Source organism: Triticum aestivum, chromosome 1D (genome assembly GCF_018294505.1).
Source record: "Triticum aestivum cultivar Chinese Spring chromosome 1D, IWGSC CS RefSeq v2.1, whole genome shotgun sequence".
NCBI lineage: Eukaryota > Viridiplantae > Streptophyta > Magnoliopsida > Poales > Poaceae > Triticum > Triticum aestivum.
In genome coordinates, this window is record NC_057796.1 from 240670191 (window position 1) to 240690253 (window position 20063).

Genomic DNA, 20063 nt, shown 5'->3' on the forward strand with positions numbered 1-20063 from the left:
GATGGCCGCCGTCGCCGACATACTATGGCCGCGCTCGCCCCGCCTCATCGCTGGCCGGGCCTGCCGCTGCTTCTTGACCTTTGGCCGCCGCGCGAGCTCCGCCCCGGCCACGCACAGGGGAGGCACCAGCCGCGGGCGGCGACGCTGCGGGGAGGCACCGGGGCCACGGGCGGAGCAGAGAGAGAGAAGCAGATGGGGAGAGAGAAGGTGGGGGCCGGGCTGAAAGCGACGGGGGAGGGGGAGATGTGGCTGCAGGTGGGCCTTTTGCATGCATAAACAAACCGCCGACGCTCTCAGATGCCTCCCTGGGGGCTGGGTTTCGGGTGATACTGCCGGTGCTAAAATTGCACGAAACCGGCAAAAAAAGCGATCCCGGGGGCGTGAGTGGAGACTTTTTTCACTGCTGGCGCTCTCAAAGTTAGAAAAAAAAGCCTCTTGGGGAGCCCTGTGGAGATGCTCTAAGTGAGAAGAGCGTACCACACCCGAGCAAGTTAGTACACGAATATGCTATATATGTATGCAAGCAAATCGTACGACAAGGGGCCAAAATGATACACTTATGTGTGTGATACGCACAAGAAAAAGAAAGGAGTGGGTTAACCACACCCACACCCAAAGCAGAACAAAATTTCGGCATGCAATCATATCACATGGTGCCCGTGGACGGAAGGGAGATGGGTGATTAATCGCTGACTGGACTGGCCCCCACAACAAATCAACAAACGGAAGCTTTCTCTTTCCCCTTAAACTGATGAAGGCGACGCAAATCAATAGAAACTTCACATGCCTTCTCTCTCCTAAGAAACCGCAGAGAACAAAAAAAAGAAGGGAAATATGTCTATGTTGCTTGGAGAAATAAAATTTTCCTTTGGCCGGCGTACGTACGTGTTCCCATCAGGACGGCGGCAAACTCGGAAAAAGAATCACACAGGTTCTCCAAGATCCTGACGAGGCGCTCCTGCATAAGATAATTTCGATTAAAATGTTAAATTTCTTAAACACATGTGCTTGAAAGTAAGAAGCGGAAGGCAATTCTAGTTATAACACATCATTGGCTCACCCTACATTAAGTGCTGCAGATCACGTGAATCGAACTGGGTTTTTCAAATGTGAAATGTACAGCAAACCTCATTCTTCAGTTCCATGACAAATAATGCCCCAACTACCAGCCATACTGAAATACTTCACCACGATCCATTTGTGCAGCAACTTTCGTTGTTGTTTCCAGTCTTTGCTGGTCTTCCACAAGTGATCTGAACCATTATTCCACCCGACTCGTTTGATGCCAGGCCTAGCTATCGCTAGTGGCCAGCTCCACAGAAATTCAGGCCATTGGAGGGACAACTTGCCGCCACCTAGATCCAGCATTCTCACAACCAACCCTCCCATATTGTAGGCATCATATGAGCACACAAAAAAGAATTAAACTATATTTTCCTCAAATGAAGAACAAAAGCTAAATGTGAATGTACTTCAGTAATATGCCTTTCATGCGATGGGCATACATCTCTTCAGAGTCCATATCTCTGGTTTATTGTCTTTCATGAAAAAAAAATCTCTGGTTTATTACACAAGGTATTACCAGGCTATCAGCTCATGTCAGACATACCCCCATAGCGACTTTGGATGCCATGAAAACAGAAGAAAAGAAAAGAAAAGGAGAAGCAGTTATGTCGCAAGTGGAAGAATTTGATGTGGTAGATGGAGCCAGGGAGATTGGCTTAAAAGACTGATTTGTGACACTACTGAACAGTTGCATTACATCATATCTTATCTGATCCTAACAGAAGTACAAACCTGTGCAAATTTCAAATGAACATACTCTAAGAATATATTTGACATCCCCACTGCCCTGTGACACCGTCATATAGAAGATTAAAGAATTACAGTGTCTTAGATAAGCACTAAGCAGTGGAAGGAAGTCAAACTAATTAATAATTGGATGGTTTAGCAGCTACCTGCCATGGGAAATAAACAACCAACGAAATTGCTTAGTGATAGGAAGATGCGGATATCTACTGGCATATTCCAGCGATGATTTTATCTGTTTCTTCATCAGCCTCAAAACCATCTTTTTTCATGCGATCAAGTAAATCTGACACTGGTTGTCCTGCATGAACATATGTCTGCAGTAAAATGTGGTAAACATCCCTTGTCAAAGGTACTAAATTCCGTAGCAGGCTTGCCATCTCCTCGGCTGCTTCAACATTCTTTTGCTCCATGAAATGTTCCAGGCTCATTAGCACATTTGTTAGGTCAGGTTCCCATCGAGAAGACGCACAAGCAAGAGCTTTCCTTGTCATATCCACCGCCTTCGACACCTGGCCGTCCTGGAAAAATCCACTAGCCAAACTATACCAAGTACTACGGTGAGGTGTCCTCCCTTTGGCGATGGCTTCATCCAGGAGAGCTTCTGCCTTCTCCATAAGACCTTTGGCACAGTAAGCATTTAGCAGTAAGTTTGTTAAGTGGATATCATGGTGAACATACCTACTTTCCCACTCTCCAAAGGCTTTCTCAGCACCATCAATGTCATTCATCTTAAGCAGCGCAGTTATCCTGCACATGTACATCGAGTTGCATGCCGGCACTTTGGACTTGTAGACATTCCAAACCCGGTCCGCCTCACTACTCATTCCCAAATCAGCAAACATGGAAAGCAAGAACCCATATGCAACCCTCTCATCCTTCCGACCTATCTGCTTTTCTGATTCCTGGATAGCTCGCAAGGCCTTTCCTTGCTGCCCGGCTTCCATGAAGGCCCTGGCTACAATGGCATGTGAGTGCCAATTCACGATCTTCGGGTCGACCTTCTTGATAATTTCCTCAATGCCATCAAAATTCCCAGCAGCTGCGAGCACCGTCAACAGAATGTTGATACTGAAGACATCAGGCTTGATGCCGCTCTCTTCCATGGTCCTGTACATGGCGTGCACCCTCTCAACCTGCCCGGTCTCCCAGTAAAGCTTCATCATCACATTGTAAGGATATGATCTCATCATTCCCAAGTCCTGCATCTCCGCGAAGAGCTTTTCGGCCTCGTCTACGGACTTTGCCTCCGCATAGCATTTCAGGAGGGAGCCGTAGCAATGAGAGTTCTTCACCTGGATCGACAAGCCCTTCCAGTAGTTCACGGCACTCTCGGGGCCCTGCACCTTGCTGATCAGCTCCAGCCGGTACGCGACGTCGCCAGGCGACAGGTACATGTACCGCCGGTCGGTCATCCACATTGAAAGCTGCAAGAGCACAAAGAATCAGCGAGTGGGGTGCGCGCAAAGGGAGTGTTCGCTTCGGGGTTGGGGTGATTGCGACCTCGAGCGCGTGGGATAAGCGGCGGATGCGGACGGGCTTCTTGACGATGCACATGAGGTTGTTCTTCTCGACGGCCCGGCCCTCCGTGACCGCCCATTGCTCCAGCACGGGAGTCAGCGGGAGGCGCGGGTTCCATACGGCAGTGACGCGGCGGTAGAGTGAATCGGCCAGCGGGCGCCGCGGTGGATGGGGCGAGGCTGCGGCGGTCTCGGCGGCCGTGGACAGGCATCGGAGCAGGCAGCCGCGAGGAGGGAGGAGGTGGTGCATGGTGGCGCGGCCGCTCCGGCGGTTCGATGCCGGCGGAGGAGGGTGAGGGTTTGGGGGAATGGGGAATGGGCTCAGATGGGCCTTGTGCTGAATGGGCTTCAGGGTGGTTAATCTAATCGAAAGGAAGGGGGAGACAGGATAAATTCTCCAGAAGATTATAGGACCCGGGCTTGGCTACTGTCCTGGTGGGCGCAAGGCACATGCCAAAAGGTGGCTAAAGAGAGGGACAGGCTTAAGGGCATCGGTGGGCTTCAGAGACGAGGTCGGCATGAGCGAGCGTGTGACACAAGACTATAGCTGGCCAAACGGGCCGTGCTAACTGGGCCGGCCCGGTAGCACGCAGGAACGGCACGGCCCAGGCATGGCACGGCCCGGGCTAAACGGGCCAGGACGGCACGCGGCACGCCATGGGCCGTGCCTGGGCCTGGAGGCTGGGCACGCGGGGCGGCACGGCACAACCCGTTTAACTTTTTTTTGAAATATATAAATAAATATGTCCTATATAAATACCTAGTACTCTAATATGTTCAATACTTTTGTAGTGCATGCGTACATTTGTAGTGCTCTAATATATTTCTTTCTATTTCTTTTAATCTTTTAGTATTTCTAGAGCATAGCTTGTACTCTTTTACTTCTTTGGGATGGAAGGTTTTAATGAGGCAAGCGTTAATAAAACTCTAGATTTATCCCAGATAATACTCTACATTTTTTGTGCATTTTTCTACATTTTTTGGAAGAAAAAAAATTTGCTGTACAGAGGGGAAAAATGCGCCAGGCGGCCCAGCGTGCGATAACGGGCCGGCGTGCCTGGGCGTGCCGCGTGCCGGCCCAAATAGGTTGCATGCCGTGCCTCGGTTGCAAGCTCCCGCCCGTGGGCCGGCACGGCACGGTCCGGCTAATAATCATGTCGTGGCAGGCCGTGCCGTGGCAGGCACGATTGCCGCGGGCCGGGCTGGGCCGGCCCGTTTGGCCAGGAATACACAAGACATACCCAGGTTCGGAGCTCTTCTGAGAGATAATACCCCTAGTCTTGCCGAGAGTGGTATATATGTGAAGTAGTACAGAGTTGCTCCTAGAGCTGTTCGGGGGAGAAAGGAGGGAAGGCAAAGGCTTAGGCTGCTCCTTCTTTGTGAGTGTGTGTGTGTGTGTGTGTGGGAAGCCGGAGCTGGGACCCGCCGGGTACCAGGATTCGCCGGGTTCTCCGGGTGCGGTCCCCGCGCGCTAGGGGGCACCGTTCTCCGTCTTGTCGTGCGTCATGAAGTGGTTGGGCCGGCTCGGCTACAGTGGCGCTCCGCCTGGTCGCCATCGGCTTGCGTCAGTAGGATGAGGGGGGCACTGTTGACACGCCGGCCCTGGTCAGCGGAGTAGGTGGGACACTGTAGCCACGCTCCTGCCGGTCAGCGGGGTTGGTAGACCACTGTAGCCACGCTCATCCCCTCTACGGGGACTTGTTCCGTCGTATGCCTTGGATGGGACGGGAGCTGACCCGAGGCCGGGTTGAGGAAGACGCCATGAGGGCGCTGGCTTGTTGGAGAAGCCTTGGTTTGTCGGGTTCGGCCGGCATGCGCTAGCAGGCCCGGCTGTGTTGCAGTTTCGGCCGGGTTGCCAAACCCGGCCAAGTGCGAACCGGATTGAGGGGCGATGCCGACCCCATGTTTATGAAAGGGATCCGGGTTCCGTTGCCTGCCCGGGGTTTTATTGGAAATATGCCCTAGAGGAAATAATAAATAGGTTATTATTATATTTCCTTGTTCATGATAATCGTTTATTATCCATGCTAGAATTGTATTGGTAGGAAACTCAGATACATGTGTGGATACATAGACAACACCATGTCCCTAGTAAGCCTCTAGTTGACTAGCTCGTTGATCAATAGATGGTTACGGTTTCCTAACCATGGACATTGGATGTCGTTGATAACGGGATCACATCATTAGGAGAATGATATGATGGACGAGACCCAATCCTAAGCCTAGCACAAGATCGTGTAGTTCGTTTGCTCAGAGCTTTTCTAATGTCAAGTATCATTTCCTTAGACCATGAGATTGTGCAACTCCCGGATACCGTAGGAATGCTTTGGGTGTACCAAACGTCACAACGTAACTGGGTGGCTATAAAGGTGCACTACAGGTATCTCCGAAAGTGTCTGTTGGGTTGGCACGAATCGAGACTGGGATTTGTCACTCCGTGTAAACGGAGAGGTATCTCTGGGCCCACTCGGTAGGACATCATCATAATGTGCACAATGTGACCAAGGAGTTGATCACGGGATGATGTGTTACGGAACGAGTAAAGAGACTTGCCGGTAACGAGATTGAACAAGGTATCGGGATACCGACGATCGAATCTCGGGCAAGTACCATACCGATTAACAAAGGGAATTGTATACGGGATTGATTGAATCCTCGACATCGTGGTTCATCCGATGAGATCATCGAGGAGCATGTGGGAGCCAACATGGGTATCCAGATCCCGCTGTTGGTTATTGACCGGAGAGTCGTCTCGGTCATGTCTGCCTGTCTCCCGAACCCGTAGGGTCTACACACTTAAGGTTCGGTGACGCTAGGGTTATAGAGATATTAGTATGCGGTAACCCGAAAGTTGTTCGGAGTCCCGGATGAGATCCCGGACGTCACGAGGAGTTCCGGAATGGTCCGGAGGTAAAGATTTATATATGGGAAGTCTTATTTTGGTCGCCGGAAAAGTTTCGCACTTTATCGGTATTGTACCGGGAGTGCCGAAAGGGGTCCGGGGGTCCACCAGCCCCGGGGGGGCACATGGGCTGTAGGGGGTGCGCCTTGGCCTATATGGGCCAAGGGCACCAGCCCCAAGAGGCCCATGCGCCAAGAGATAAGAAAAAAGGGAGAGTCCTAAAGGGGGAAGGCACCTCCGAGGTGCCTTGGGGAGGAAGGACTCCTCCCTGGCCGCACCCTTCCTTGGAGGAAGGGCCAAGGCTGCGCCCCCCTCTCCCTTGGCCCTATATATAGTGGGGGGAGGGAGGGCAGCAATACCTAAGCCCTGGCGCCTCCCTCTCCCTCCCGTGACACCTCTTCCTCCCCGCTTGCGCTTGGCGAAGCCCTGCCGGGATCCCGCTACTTCCACCACCATGCCGTCGTGCTGCTGGATCTCCATCAACCTCTCCTCCCCCCTTGCTGGATCAAGAAGGAGGAGACGTCGCTGCTCCGTACGTGTGTTGAACGCGGAGGTGCCGTCCGTTCGGCGCTAGGATCATCGGTGATTTGGATCACGACGAGTACGACTCCATCAACCCCGTTCTCTTGAACGCTTCCGCTCGCGATCTACAAGGGTATGTAGATGCACTCCTTCCCTCTCGTTGCTAGTAAACTCCATAGATTGATCTTGGTGATGCGTAGAAAATTTTGAATTTCTGCTACGTTCCCCAACAGGTTCATCCCCCCGACAGCTACCATCTTATTCAGTGAGAGAAGAAAAGGACAGAGGACCATTTTGGAAATAGAAAAATATAGGACCTCGATATCGCGCGGAAGTTCGGGGAGAGGAGGAGCCAGATCAAACATTACGAGGATACGACGTTGCTCACCTTAGGGGGTGATGGCGAGCTCGGAAGGGACCCAGTGAGCACAGACTGTCAATGTGCCCCGTCCCGGAGCGGTCGGGTCAGCCCCAAATCGCCGCTATCCGTCCTGCAGCCGCCGCGCCCGCCCCCCACTGTCGTGCCTCGTCCCGAAGCCGTCACTCCCACCCCAAACCGTCGTGCCCCATCCCGGAGCCGCCGCGCGCGCCCCAAAATGCCACGCCCAATCCCAGAGCCATCATGTCGTTTAACTTCTCCTCTGTGGCCGCTTCCTCGAGCTGCGCCACGTCGGCGATGCCCTAGCTCCTGCGGGAGCGGAGCTCTCGGGCGACGGTAGCATCCTCAAAGCGCCGCCGCTATCCGCTGCCCCCCTCTGCAGCTCGCCATCCCTCCCACCCTCGGCGAATTTCTGAGCAAGAGAAAAGAGGAGCAGCACGGGGTGGGTTAGAAGGAATCTCGCGACGCTCGCCAACGGTCACCGGACGCCAGAGGGAGAGGCAGCTGGGTCGCTCGAGATCGAGCTCATGCTCGGGCACTTGACGCGCAAGAATGTGTTAGGAGAGTGAGGAGAAATGGATGAGGTGGAATGGGGGTAGGGGGCGTTCGGGAGACTTCGCCTCAACACGAACGAGTCGCTGTGATGACGTGGCAAGTTTGCGTGCGCCAAGATATGTGCGGGCGATACAACGACATCAAGGGTGTTTGGGACGAGATTGCAAAATATAGCACGTTCGGGAGTTATAGATTCCGGAAATATATACTGTAAATTATACTCTATTTATATATCACATAACAAAAGCGAACTCACACAAGCCGCACATATAACCATTCAAGCACGTCTCCTAGTCACACACACTTTAATGATGATAACTATGACAACTTGATGAATCTTAATAAAGTTTTACTACACACACCATCGTATAGAGATTGTGCGGAAAACCTCACTAAGAAGTGCCTTTTTGAAGCAAGAGGCTGGTATTTAATAATAATGTAAAAAGAGATAATGCACTGTAGTATCATGGCTGGTTTGGAAATAGTATCATATGTGCTTAGAGGTATTAAATGGTATTATCACAATCCATGTAATGCCAAACATTTTATGTCTTATTTTGTGAAAAAGAATCCAATCTAATTTTCTATTTTTCTGATAAAAACACATGTTTTGCTTTTATTTACATAGTCTTCAAATATTTGATCACTTTTAATTGTTGACATAAAGTAATCATCACATCAAACCGAAAGCCGTTATTGGGCAAAGATCTAATTTTACAGTGCTTCTTATCATGATACTTAAAATGTAACCATTTTCAGGGTATAACTCTTTCTAGGGTTTGTATATATCTTTTCTCTGATATTAGTATATTGAGACAGGCTTTAATATTTTCTCAATACACGCCATGATTTATGAAATTTAAAATATTATTTATATTATTTACTCAAGTTGACATCTAAAAGAAGATACACGATACTTTTGTAGTAAAACGTAAAACCGCTTCTATTGATGCTGAAGCAAGCAAACTTTCCTTAAACCGTAGCCAAAGGGAAAGAAAAAAACCCACGCCATGGCCTCCTCTTCCCTCTTCGCCGCCGGGCGCCGCCTTCTCCACTTGGGGCGCGGCAGGCTTCTCCAAGGCCGAGTCCGTCCCCACAATCCCACTCCTCTGCTCCTCCCTGTGCGCGCCGCATCGTCTCCTCCCTCCAACAGCGCCGAGAGGCCGCCGCGGCGACCCCCGGGCCTGCAGTCCACGCTGTGGCCGCTGGGCCACCCGGACACGCTTCTGGTGCCGGAGATCGAGCGCTGGGCGGAGAAGCCCGGCAACCGCCTCCGCCCCGTTGAGCTCGAGCGCATCGTCAAAGAGCTCCGCAAGCGCCGCCGCCACCGCCAGGCCCTCGAGGTACCGCCCTCCCCCTTGCCCCACTGACTGTCCGTCGGCTGTTTGATGAAATGCGGCAGTAGCTTCCCATGGTTCTGTTTGCCCCTTTATCTCTTGCGGAGAAATGCGGGAAGTTCCCTGCCATTGACAGATGCGAGGAGGACATTTCTGAGATGGTGACCTGATATGTTTCTCATTGTTACCATGCTGCATAATCACGTGGATACTTGGACTTCTCAATGGGGAAACGGAATGAGGTTCAAGTTCATGTGGAGATTCATATGGAATTGGGTACATCGAATGTATCACGTAGGATTTTGGCAACCCAGTTCTAAGAACCAAAATACCTATGAAAATCTTACAATCCAAAGAGGCGTTGAAAGAACTGCAAGGAAGATTTCCTTTCGACTCATTGCTTAGATGTTATGACTTTGCATGACTAGATGATCCGAGTACGGAACAGTAGCACATGGTGCATAAAGAAGAGGATGTTGTGTTCAATCTATTTTTATCTGCCTTATGTCACAGACTTGAAGTTTAATGGAATGAGGAGTTTAATCTGGCCTGTATTTTATTTTTAACTCAATGTGGTCTGTAGTTAAAATACTTCTGCGCCGGTTAACCTGCATCTGCATTCATGTTTAGAATTAACGTCAAACTATGGCAACCAGGGGTTTGCAGCATGTAAGCCATTAAACCCTTGAAGTATGTATAAAATAATAATAATACCTATAGTTTGTCGCTACTAATTATGGGGTATTTTGCGTACCCTTGAAATGCCTCATCAGTTTCTTTCCAAACCTTTACTTTGCACAGGTCTCCGAATGGATGAGTGCTAAGGGTCATGTCAGATTTTTGCCAAAGGATCATGCTGTTCACCTGGATTTGATCGGTCAAGTTCAGGGAATCGGAGCAGCAGAAGCCTATTTCAATCAACTGCCTGATGATGATAAGACGGAGAAACCCTACGGTGCACTCCTGAACTGCTACACACGAGAACTCATGGTTGATGAATCCTTGGCTCATTTTCAGAAGATGAAAGAGCAGGGTTTTGTGTTCTGCAGTCTCCCCTACAACAACCTCATGGGCCTCTATACTAACATAGGACAGCACGAGAAGGTCCCTTCAGTGATAGCAGAGATGAAAAGGAGTGGTATCATGCCTGACAACTTCAGCTACAGAATTTGCATAAACTCTTACGGCAGACGGGCAGATTTTTTCGGGATGGAGAACACCCTGGAAGATATGGAGTGTGAGCCTCAAATTGTTGTCGATTGGAACACCTATGCCGTTGTGGCGAGCAACTACATTAAGGGAAACCTAAGGGAGAAGGCAATCTCTGCCTTAAAGAAAGCAGAAGCAAAAATTGACATAAAAGATTCAGATAACTACAACCACCTGATCTCCCTCTACGGCCAGCTGGGGGACAAGTCAGAGGTGAAGAGGCTGTGGGCGCTCCAAATGACAAACTGCAAGAGGCATATTAATAAGGACTACACTACAATGCTTGCAATGCTTGTGAGGCTTGATGATTTCGAAGAAGCTGAGGTCTTGTTGAAAGAGTGGGAGTCGAGCGAAAACGCGTTCGACTTCCATGTCCCAAACGTCTTGCTCACTGGTTACCGGCAGAAGGACATGCTGGACAAGGCCGAAGCGCTGCTGGATGACTTCTTGAAGAAGGGGAAGATGCCTCCTTCGAGCAGTTGGGCCATCGTGGCAATCGGCTACGCGGAGAAAGGTGATGCTGTGAAAGCCTATGAGTTGACAAAAAATGCCCTTTGTGTTTACGCTCCGAGGAGTGGCTGGATCCCGAGGCCTGCGATGATTGAGATGATACTCAAGTATCTTGGAGACGAAGGTGATCTCAAGGATGTTGAAACTTTCGTTCAACTGCTGCAAGCTGCTATTCCTATGAACTCAGATATGACCGACGCTTTGTCAAGGGCTCGTATGAGAGAAGAAAAGAAGGCTGGAGATGCAGAGAAGGAAGCTCTAAGCTCAACAAAGGCATCAGGATAATTTTACTGCAACTCTCAGGACCAACTTATTGCACCATGTAATTTATCTAGTTAGTTCCCGGAATTCATTTGATATTTTACTCGAGTCTGAAACTTGCCATAAACAAATTGCTGCCCGGTTCTCCACAGGTTTGTAGCATAGTGCACAATTTCTGATCAAATTGTAAAAAATAAAAAATGTTTTTTTTGCTGACGAACATCAAGTGTTCTAACATCCTGCAAAATTTCGCCACAAAAAGGTATCCATAGTGGTCTGTGCCCAAAAAAAAACAGAAGTGAGTGCTCACTTTTTGAGTCCTGATTTTTTTTTTGGTGTACAGGCCTCCACAGATGTCTTTTGTAGGTGAAATTTTACAGGATGTTATAACATACGTTGATGTTCAACCACCTTTAAAAAAAAATTGTCTACTACTCCCTTCGTCTCATAATATAAGAGCGTTTTTGATACACCTGTCAAAAAGAGGGAGTACTATTTTATTTTCGGATTTTTACTGTTCATGCAGGAAAATCCATGCCGCACATTGGCGTGAAAATGTAATTGTGCAACAATACATGTTGAGAAGACAATCAAACGGAAGCATGGCGTATCTGCAGCATCTTTCTATTTTGCATCTAACTTAACGTACCATAATGTATGAAAGTTTCCAACAAAACCAACCATGGCCTGGAGTACAACCATGACATTATATTAGCAGGGGCATACACGAACACTTCATAAACTTTACGAATCATATGTCTTTGAACTGTGAAATGATGGCTAATACTTATGTTCTCCAGCATCCAGCCTGAACCAAGGTAGCAAAAATGAAGTGGTAATACAAAACTAACAGGCCACTTAAGAGGTCTTATAAGTTATTTCTTCTGCAGCTGTCACAGTTCAAGCAAACGTAGCACTACGATATCCAAGTTTAAAACATGGATCTACGAAATACATTGGCATAACAATGCCATCAATAGAGCAATTCGATATAGGACAGATGCTCGAAACACCATAAGACAACGATACAGCACCAAAATATCCGCTACTCCGAGAGAGTGGCCTTCAGCTCTCCACTCTTTTCCAACTCAAGAACAATGTCACAGCCCCCCATCAGCTCTGATTTGTAGTAGAGTTGGGGAAAGGTGGGCCAGTTCGAGTATGTCTTCAGACCTTGTCTAACTTCCTCATCAGATAGAATGTCAAAGGACCCAAAGCTTATCCCTGCTCCTTTCAAGGCATTCACCACTTTCGAACTAAAGCCACAACGTGGATTATCTGGGTTGCCCTTCATGAACAGCATCACTGGGGATGAGGAAATTAGGGCCTCGAGCCGGTCCTCTAGGCTCTCTCTCCGAATAATCCCTTTCTCAGTCAGAACCTTCTTCAGTTCCCCACTCTTATGCATCTCCATCACTATGTCCGAACCACCAACCAGTTCACCCTTGATGTACACCTGAGGGTAACTAGGCCAGTTTGATAGAACCTTTAGACCTTGCCTAACCTCATCATCTGAAAGAATGTCAAAACTTGAGAAAGGAATCTTCTCCTGCTTAAGAATATGAACGACCTTCCCACTGAATCCACACTTGGGCTCCTCAGGTGAACCTTTGATAAATATCATCACTGGGTTAGAATTAGTGAGGCTCTCCAAACGAGCTTTCTGAGCTTCGGTAAGCCCAATTGCCTCAGGACTCTGTTCATTTGCAGATTCAGACATCACTGGCTCCTCAATTTTGCTTCCTTGTTGCCTGAGAGGAATGTTGTGCTCCCTTAACACATCCTTCAGTTCACCACTTTCATGCATGGCAATAACAATATCACACCCACCAAGCAGCTCACCTTTGCAGTACAACTGAGGAAAAGTTGGCCAGTTAGAGAACTTCTTCAGTCCTTCACGTACTTCATTATCTGTAAGGATGTCAAAGCTCCCAAATTCAACACCTTCCTGCTTCAAAATGTCAACCACCCTTCGGCTGAAACCACACCTTGGTTCTTCTGGATTTCCCTTCATGAATAAGATGACAGGATGGGAGTTGACAAGCTGCTCCAAACGCTTCTTCAGTGTACTTTCAGCATCAGAAGATCCATTTTGCCGTGCCATTTCTTGGACCTTTTCGAGTACAGCAGGCCCAGCAGCCACCCCCAAGCTAGCAGGTGCAGCAGACTGAGCAACATTGGCAGGCCCAGCTAACTTTGCAACCTTATTGGCCAGGCTGGCTGGGTTTGCGCCCTCCAAGGTATCAACAGGTTTGCCTTCCTGAAAAGAGATAAACCATGAACCGATGACAACCTCTTACAAAGAAGGCAATATAGAAAACTTCCAAAGCATTCGATAAAATATAGTAGTGTTTGGCAAAGCAGTGAAGAAAATCTGGAGCTAAGCAAATATCACCTTTTTCACAGCCTAACCTCACATATGTGCAGGGCAAACACAGCATCCCAAGGCTGTGTGACATAGGTTGGCATTACAAAGGAATCTCACGATAACAACAAAATGCCAAGTGAAGCCCTGATTAACTAGCCTAGCAAACAAAGATATCGCCAACCTCATGAGGCCCCATCGCAATATCATTAGATTGGTTCTAGTCGTACAGAACATTTCATTGTCCATACAACACTATAATGACATGTACCAAAAGAAACAGACGTCCATGCTAGGATGAACCAATTAACTAGCACAGTCATGCAAAATCTTTAGGGTAGGCAGGAGTGTGTATCTAACTTCATTATCCCACAGTATATGGGGCATGGGCACACATAATTTATGTCATTGCTTGCAGAATACATCATTCTTAGAAGTTTGAAAGTGGGTGCTAACAATAATATCAACACACGCCTCATCATGAGGGCATAGCACATGCTTGATTTTTTTCCCTTTAAAACTGGGCAATAGAACTCGTGCAATTCAACTTTAACAAGGAAGAAGGGTACCGTGACCCTACCAGGATTTGATATTAAGTACAAATAATGTAAAGAGGTTTATTAGCATGAACAAATCGTGTTGCATGACAACTGTAAACAGTAAATACCTTGCAGAAAACAAAGTATGGCACTGCTGTAACTCCATATGCCTCTGAAATTTCCGGTTGTTCTTCAGCCTCAACCTGACAGAAGTTACCAACATGACGAGGATAAACAAGAAAAGGATTCAGATATCCAAATTACAAAATGGTGCGTCATCGATAAAGAATGGATCATAATTATATGACTAAAGAACACTACAAAATAGCCAAAGGATAATAGTCACAAAGGAGAAATATTTGTTTAGATCAGTCTTTTAATAGAATTCCAGTCCGATGGCATCACACGGTGAAATTATTAGACAGTGGACCAGTAGAAAAAAATATCTACAGAGGGTTCGAGAAAGGTACCACTTGATCCCATATACTTGTACCTAAATTCAGTCTAATGGAAGAACAAAGGGTTTCAATCACAAGTTAGTGGTCTTGGTTACCCTAAGCTGTCATTCCACACTCTTATAGCTGAGTCTATCTATAACAAACGGGAAGAGCCAAGGGTTTCAAGCACAAACGGGTTGAATTCAGCTGTTATCTCATGAGCCCATACCTAATGTGGGGAGGGAAACGTTGCAAGCACAAGTGGGGCTGGATTCAAGTTAATCAACCGCATACACATCACATGCTAACTACTACTACAGACTCAACAGATAGTGCTTGTCGCATCGTAATAATAACTAAATAAACATGACTAATCATGATATAAAAAAATATTCAAACATGCGGAAAACGTAGCTTAGACAGCAGCACGAATCACTCGCCAGAACTCTAAACGCGAACCGCGAATCTGTACCCTATGCCGCCGCCGAAGGATCACGATCCACCGGAAACCGGCCCGAACCCAAATCTACCGCGACTACATGAGAGGAATCGGAGAGCAGCAGGCGGCGCGTGCGGGCGTACCCTGAGGAAGAGCGCGTGGGGGAAGTCGACGGCGAGGTGGGCGAAGACCTCGTCCATCTGCTTGGAGGCCTCGCACCAGGACGCCCAGAAGTGCACCGCGGCGGCCCGCGCGCCGCCGACCGCCGCGTCCAGCTCCGCCCTCGACCCCACCTCCCTCACCGCCCCGCCGCCGCTCGCCATCGCCGCCTCCGCTCCCTCGCACTTCCCCACCAAAAGCAACAATCGACGGCGAGAACGCTAGAGATGGTAGCTAGCAGCGGGGGCGATTGGAGGAAAGAGACGACGGATGACTCGTGCCGAGGGGTTGCGACCTGGGGTTTTCCTCTCCAGCCCCGTGCGGTGCGACGGCGATGGAAGATTCCAGAAGGGGGCCGGAACCGACCGACCTGTTTGGGCCTGGCTGGAGCGGGCTGACGGCCCAAGAGAAAAAGGAATCGGTCTGACGTGGACCCACGCGGCCGGCCCGGCAAAAAGCCAGAGGCTGCGGCGGCGGCGGGGTCCAGCCGCCGTCCGCGGGTCCCCTCCCCTACCCCCCTACCCTCGCCCCGGCCGACGAGTCTATATAAATCTGAAGCATTTCTCAGCTGCCCTCGGGCGGCCAGAAACGAATCCCTAATAGTTGTTGCCAGCAAACCCTTGGCCTGAATCCCACACGCTGCCTCCACCAATTCAGATCTGGGCCTGATGATGGTCTCATGACCTTCCCGTTCATTGTTTTCTGCTTGATTTGATTCTCTTGAGGTGTGTGTGAGTTTGCTGGATGGTTTGGATCGATGATGCTCTTGTAGAAATACTGCGTTATCTTCCTGATCAATGTGAGGCCGCCGCGATGAGGGGCGGCTTCCTGATGACACCATTATCTCGCTGAGATCCAACTACCAGCAACTTCGCCTGCCTTTATTTTTTGTTTTCCTCCGTCTCTTTTGCCTGTTTTCCTGGATGTTACTCCCTGTGTAAAGAAATATAAGAGCGAGTACTTCGTAAAGTTAGAAGGGAGAAACCTCATTTCATGGTGAAATCTCTCCACATATGCTTACGAAAAGCACCGGAGAAATGATTACTTCTCTAAACAGATCATTGCTAAGGCCTAAGAGAGTGTTCGATCTCTCTGCCTCTCTCGCTAGCGCTCTCTGAAAAGTTACGTAGAACACGAGGAAAATAAAGGACAGCAATAGCTGGCGAACCTTTTAGGTGGCATTTAGCTGTATGGGTTTGGTAGTTTCTTCAGAAACGACATTTTTTGGGAAGAAAACTTCATCCCCCTCCCAGCTGACGTTTGCAAGAAGCCATGTATGTAACGGTCCACGAATTTCTTCAGATAAGAAGCATCACTGGATAAGTTTCCGTTGATTCAATCTCCTCGAACAAAATCATTCCTCAAATCACGCTCAACATCCTCAACATTGTACACAAGCAGTCTGGCAACACGATTACACCAAGCGATGGTTCAGAAATAATGTAGCCATTATAACCACATCTTAGAAACAAAATAAAGATCATGAGCAGTGCAACATGTATATTGTTCATTGTTACTACTGTTCAGATAAGAAGCATCACTCCGATAAGTTTCCATTGATCCAATCTCCTACGAACAATCACTCCTCAAATCACCATCACCAAGCGATGGTGGAGAAATAATGTGGCCATTATAACCACATCTTAAACAAAATAAAGAGCGTGAGCAGTGCAAATGTATATTGTTTATGGTTACTACAACTGGATTGTACCTGGTGGACAGACAGGCGTGTCTGCGAACATAAACATCATAGATACAACACGATTACAAGCAAAATAAACGTCAGCATCTCTAGCATACACTGTTCCCAGTATAGTCATGCATGCTTATTTACAGCTGTTCTAGTAGATTTACAACGGCTCTGGCAGAATAGTATAGCTCATTTCTGGCTTTAGCATGGCCTGGTACATGAGCTTAACCCACGAGTTATGACATATATCCATCAGCTGCAAAGAAAGGAAGCGACTTCAGTGGCATCACCTGCTCCTGCAACAAAGGGAATGCGTGGTTGTGGTGAGTTCAGATGCAAGTAGACTCATCAGCAAAACAGCAACAAAGGGAGCTCGGTGTAAGTGTGTAACTGATGATACCTCGGCGTTCTCCAGATGTTCTGCAGGGAAATGAAGCCCAGTGGAACAGTTCTCCAGCACCTCAGGGGTCTTCATCCATGCCTTGTGGGCTTCGATAGACTTCAGCTTGTAGCGAAACATCTGCAAAAATAAATCCAGTTTTCAGGATCATTCTATTCACACAAAGCTCAAAGTGTAGGCAGCAGCTCATCATGTGCTCCTCCAAACCTCAGACAACGAAATAGTTGGCTTTTCGAGCTCATCTCCCTCGACATGAATCCCTGTGCCCTGACATTCTGGGCAAAGGATGGACATTATTCTGCTCTTTGGCACTGTTTTCGCCTTTCTTCCTCGTTTGCTCTTTCCCATCTTTGCAATTTGATCAGCCAACACCTCATATTGGCACAAAACAGTCCAGTGCAGTAAGCATGAGGTGTGAAATAGATGAAAAGCCTGAAGAAAAAACATGTTTAGCCGACTAGTCACAGCTGAAGGCCTTGAATTTAATAAAGATGGAATTATCTAGCTATATTGGTTTGAAAAGAAGAAAGCAGCATATGTTTGTACTGTACTAAGGAATATCAGATAACAGTTTAACGTAGTTCCAAAAAAGACTTTTTGAAGTCCTAACTTCGTAATGGTATTTTCTTTCTGTTTTTTCTCCATAGAGAAGTAATTAGGACTCACTTTGCCTTCATGAAACAGAAAAGACGAAACGATGTTTGGAATTACTAACCCCGCTGGAGTTTCTACTGCTGCAAGCTAGGTTTCCTGTGCTGCAGTTCAGCAAGGTGGCGACATCCTTTCCAGGAAGCATTGATCGCCCACAAATATCACAAACTTTCTCAGCAGCAAGTCGCTTCTGCTTCCTCAGCTCTCTCCTCATAGACTTGCTGGACAAGGGACTGACTTGAAGATTGCATGAGGTACCTGTTGGGGAACCAGCAACAATAGCTTGACTTCTGCTGTCATGGGTCTGGCCATTAGACTCTTCTGAAGATGCTTCTTGATCAGAAAATGACTTCTTCATTCGCTTTCCACGATGTCCAGCCTCATCAATGACAAAGAAAGATCCAGCAGAGATGGGAAGGTCCTGATCTTCAGAAGGCCACTTCCTTCCCAACTCATATGCGTAAGAGAAGTTGACTATGGCAAAACCAGATTGTTCATAGATTTTACAAGCTTCAGAGCCCTGTGAGGCTTCTTCTCCTACCCAAGCACACCAGATTTTGCTGATCTTCTTGCGACCTTCGCTAGCTTCAGCAATCTTGTATGCAATGTTTCCATAACCCAGAAGATGCACAGGCAAATTCAACACAACATCCTTTATCAACACACCAGGAATAACAAGCGGACCATCGGTTTCACTGCGGTTTGACAGAGCACTATCTTCAGTTATGGCAGAAGATCTACCATTCAGACGTCCATTTGCACCAATGAATGAGCCTTTTGCGCCATTATGGGAGCTCGAACCATCTCTCAACCTTGATGTCACCTCAGTGCCATTCCCTGCAAAGTCAGGATGGGGAACCAGAGCAAGTTCGCTGGTGTTATGCGAGCTTGAGTCCAGCAAGAGCGGCTCATTCTCGCGTGAGTTATTGAAGAAGAGCACACCATCATTGAACGGCCATGGCATGGGCCCAAACAGGGTGACCTTGGCCTCGGCATACCGCCGTGAGTGCAGATTCCCCTTGAGGTGGTCAAACAGCACATTGTCGCTGAAGCACTCGGTGAGGCAGATGGTGCAGAAGAAGATGACGCGCTTCCCGACGCGCCGGAGCTCCACATAGGTGTGCCCATTCTGCCGCACCTCCCGCAGCGTGGCCTTGGCAGCAATCTCACGGATATCCACAGGAGCATTCCGTTGCAGCACCAAATCCTTCCCCACCATGGCGAAACCCCCTCGAGTCACCACCACCAGTCCCTTCAAATCCACCTCTCTAGCTTACAAATTCCCCCCAAATCAACCTAAGACTACCTCCTCCCTGATTGTCCCTCCTTGCAACTCTCTCAAGTTTCCACACACAGAAAAAAAGTCACCGCACTTGAGATCTTAGTTTCCTCCCGAGCCCTAAGATTGCAAGCTTCTTAACAAAAAGAGACTGTAACTGGTAGTACACGAATAGAACCTAACACGGACGGTCGTATTCGTATCTTTCCAGCCATGGGAATGGAAGCAAGCGTGAGGAACCTGCCCAGCAGCGCGAACTCCTCGCCGGTGGCGCCAACCCTAGTCATCAAATCAGACATGGGAGGCAGCAAACCCTAGACTCCTGACGCCCGCCAAATTGGCGCGGGGTGGGGTGGGGAAGCGCGGCTGGCGAGAGACCTAGCAGAGGACGACGACGAGTCGAGGCTGCTGTGGCGGGGGAGGAGGAGGAGGCTGATGCAGGCTGCGGACGGTGCTTGGCGAGGCGGCGGAGGAGCGGAGGCGGCAGTCGGACAAGAGCGCCGAGGGCAACGAGGCCATGTAGTGTCAACACGGCGGCGAGGGAGGTCGTCGGCGCGCGGAATTCGCCCTCCCTTTTTTTCGATTGTTTGCTTGGACGGGGAAGTTTGGTCTGGAGGGTGGTGGAGAAGGGGAAGAAGGTGCGTGAGGAGAGGGGAAAAGGAGGCAAGCGCGTGGCGTGTTTGGCCGGCTGTTTGGTAAACACTTAGGCAGGGGAATGGGAATTTGTACAAGGGTGTTTATGAAGGGATTAGTTATGGGAAGTAGATTTTTATTCCCATTCCCTTGTTTGGTATATGATGGGAATTAGCGTGGGATAAAACTCTGCTCACGAATTAACAGGGTACCCCTGGGAAGAAATAGGTGGGAATTGACTTCCTCAACTCCCATTCCCCTTCCTACTTAAACTCTCATTCCCTCTAATCAAACAGTGGACTTTTAATCTCCTCACCCCTCAACTCCCATTCCCCATCTCGAATTCCCCCAAACCAAACACGCTGTGGATTGATGGGAGGAAGGCGAGGCGAAAGAAAACGGGACGTCCCCTCAAAGAGAAAAAAACGGGACGGACAGGAAGCTGTTCCCAAACCCGGGCGGGTTCA

At 48.7% G+C, this 20063-nt stretch overlaps 4 protein-coding genes across 5 annotated transcripts; 1 reads left to right on the forward strand and 3 right to left on the reverse strand.

The window, feature by feature from the left end:
• Window positions 1–720: 720 nt before the first annotated feature.
• Window positions 721–3700, reverse strand: LOC123181218 (pentatricopeptide repeat-containing protein At2g20710, mitochondrial). 2 transcript variants are annotated; one of them, XR_006491551.1, is made up of 3 exons: window positions 3313–3700; window positions 1959–3236; window positions 721–958 (listed from the first exon to the last, which is right to left on the reverse strand). XR_006491551.1 is itself a non-coding variant. In XM_044593476.1 (2 exons), exons 1-2 carry the CDS (start codon window positions 3577–3579, stop codon window positions 2016–2018), a joined length of 1488 nt encoding a protein of 495 aa, XP_044449411.1. In that variant the 5' UTR covers window positions 3580–3699; the 3' UTR covers window positions 1717–2015. The 2 variants fall into 2 exon arrangements, 1 of the variants encoding a protein (XP_044449411.1); XM_044593476.1 differs by lacking the exon at window positions 721–958 and having other exon boundaries at window positions 1717–3236; window positions 3313–3699.
• Window positions 3701–8651: 4951 nt separating this feature from the next.
• Window positions 8652–11155, forward strand: LOC123181220 (pentatricopeptide repeat-containing protein At4g21705, mitochondrial). The gene is made up of 2 exons (XM_044593479.1): window positions 8652–9030; window positions 9826–11155. The coding sequence occupies exons 1-2, from the start codon at window positions 8698–8700 to the stop codon at window positions 11026–11028; spliced, it is 1536 nt and encodes a 511-aa protein (XP_044449414.1). The 5' UTR covers window positions 8652–8697; the 3' UTR covers window positions 11029–11155.
• Window positions 11156–11747: 592 nt separating this feature from the next.
• Window positions 11748–15475, reverse strand: LOC123181221 (monothiol glutaredoxin-S11). The gene is made up of 3 exons (XM_044593480.1): window positions 14928–15475; window positions 14037–14111; window positions 11748–13264 (listed from the first exon to the last, which is right to left on the reverse strand). The coding sequence occupies exons 1-3, from the start codon at window positions 15105–15107 to the stop codon at window positions 12050–12052; spliced, it is 1470 nt and encodes a 489-aa protein (XP_044449415.1). The 5' UTR covers window positions 15108–15475; the 3' UTR covers window positions 11748–12049.
• Window positions 15476–16605: 1130 nt separating this feature from the next.
• On the reverse strand, window positions 16606–19653 carry LOC123181219 (uncharacterized). The gene is made up of 4 exons (XM_044593477.1): window positions 17749–19653; window positions 17241–17465; window positions 17034–17153; window positions 16606–16929 (listed from the first exon to the last, which is right to left on the reverse strand). Exons 1-4 carry the CDS (start codon window positions 18901–18903, stop codon window positions 16870–16872), a joined length of 1560 nt encoding a protein of 519 aa, XP_044449412.1. The 5' UTR covers window positions 18904–19653; the 3' UTR covers window positions 16606–16869.
• Window positions 19654–20063: the final 410 nt, after the last annotated feature.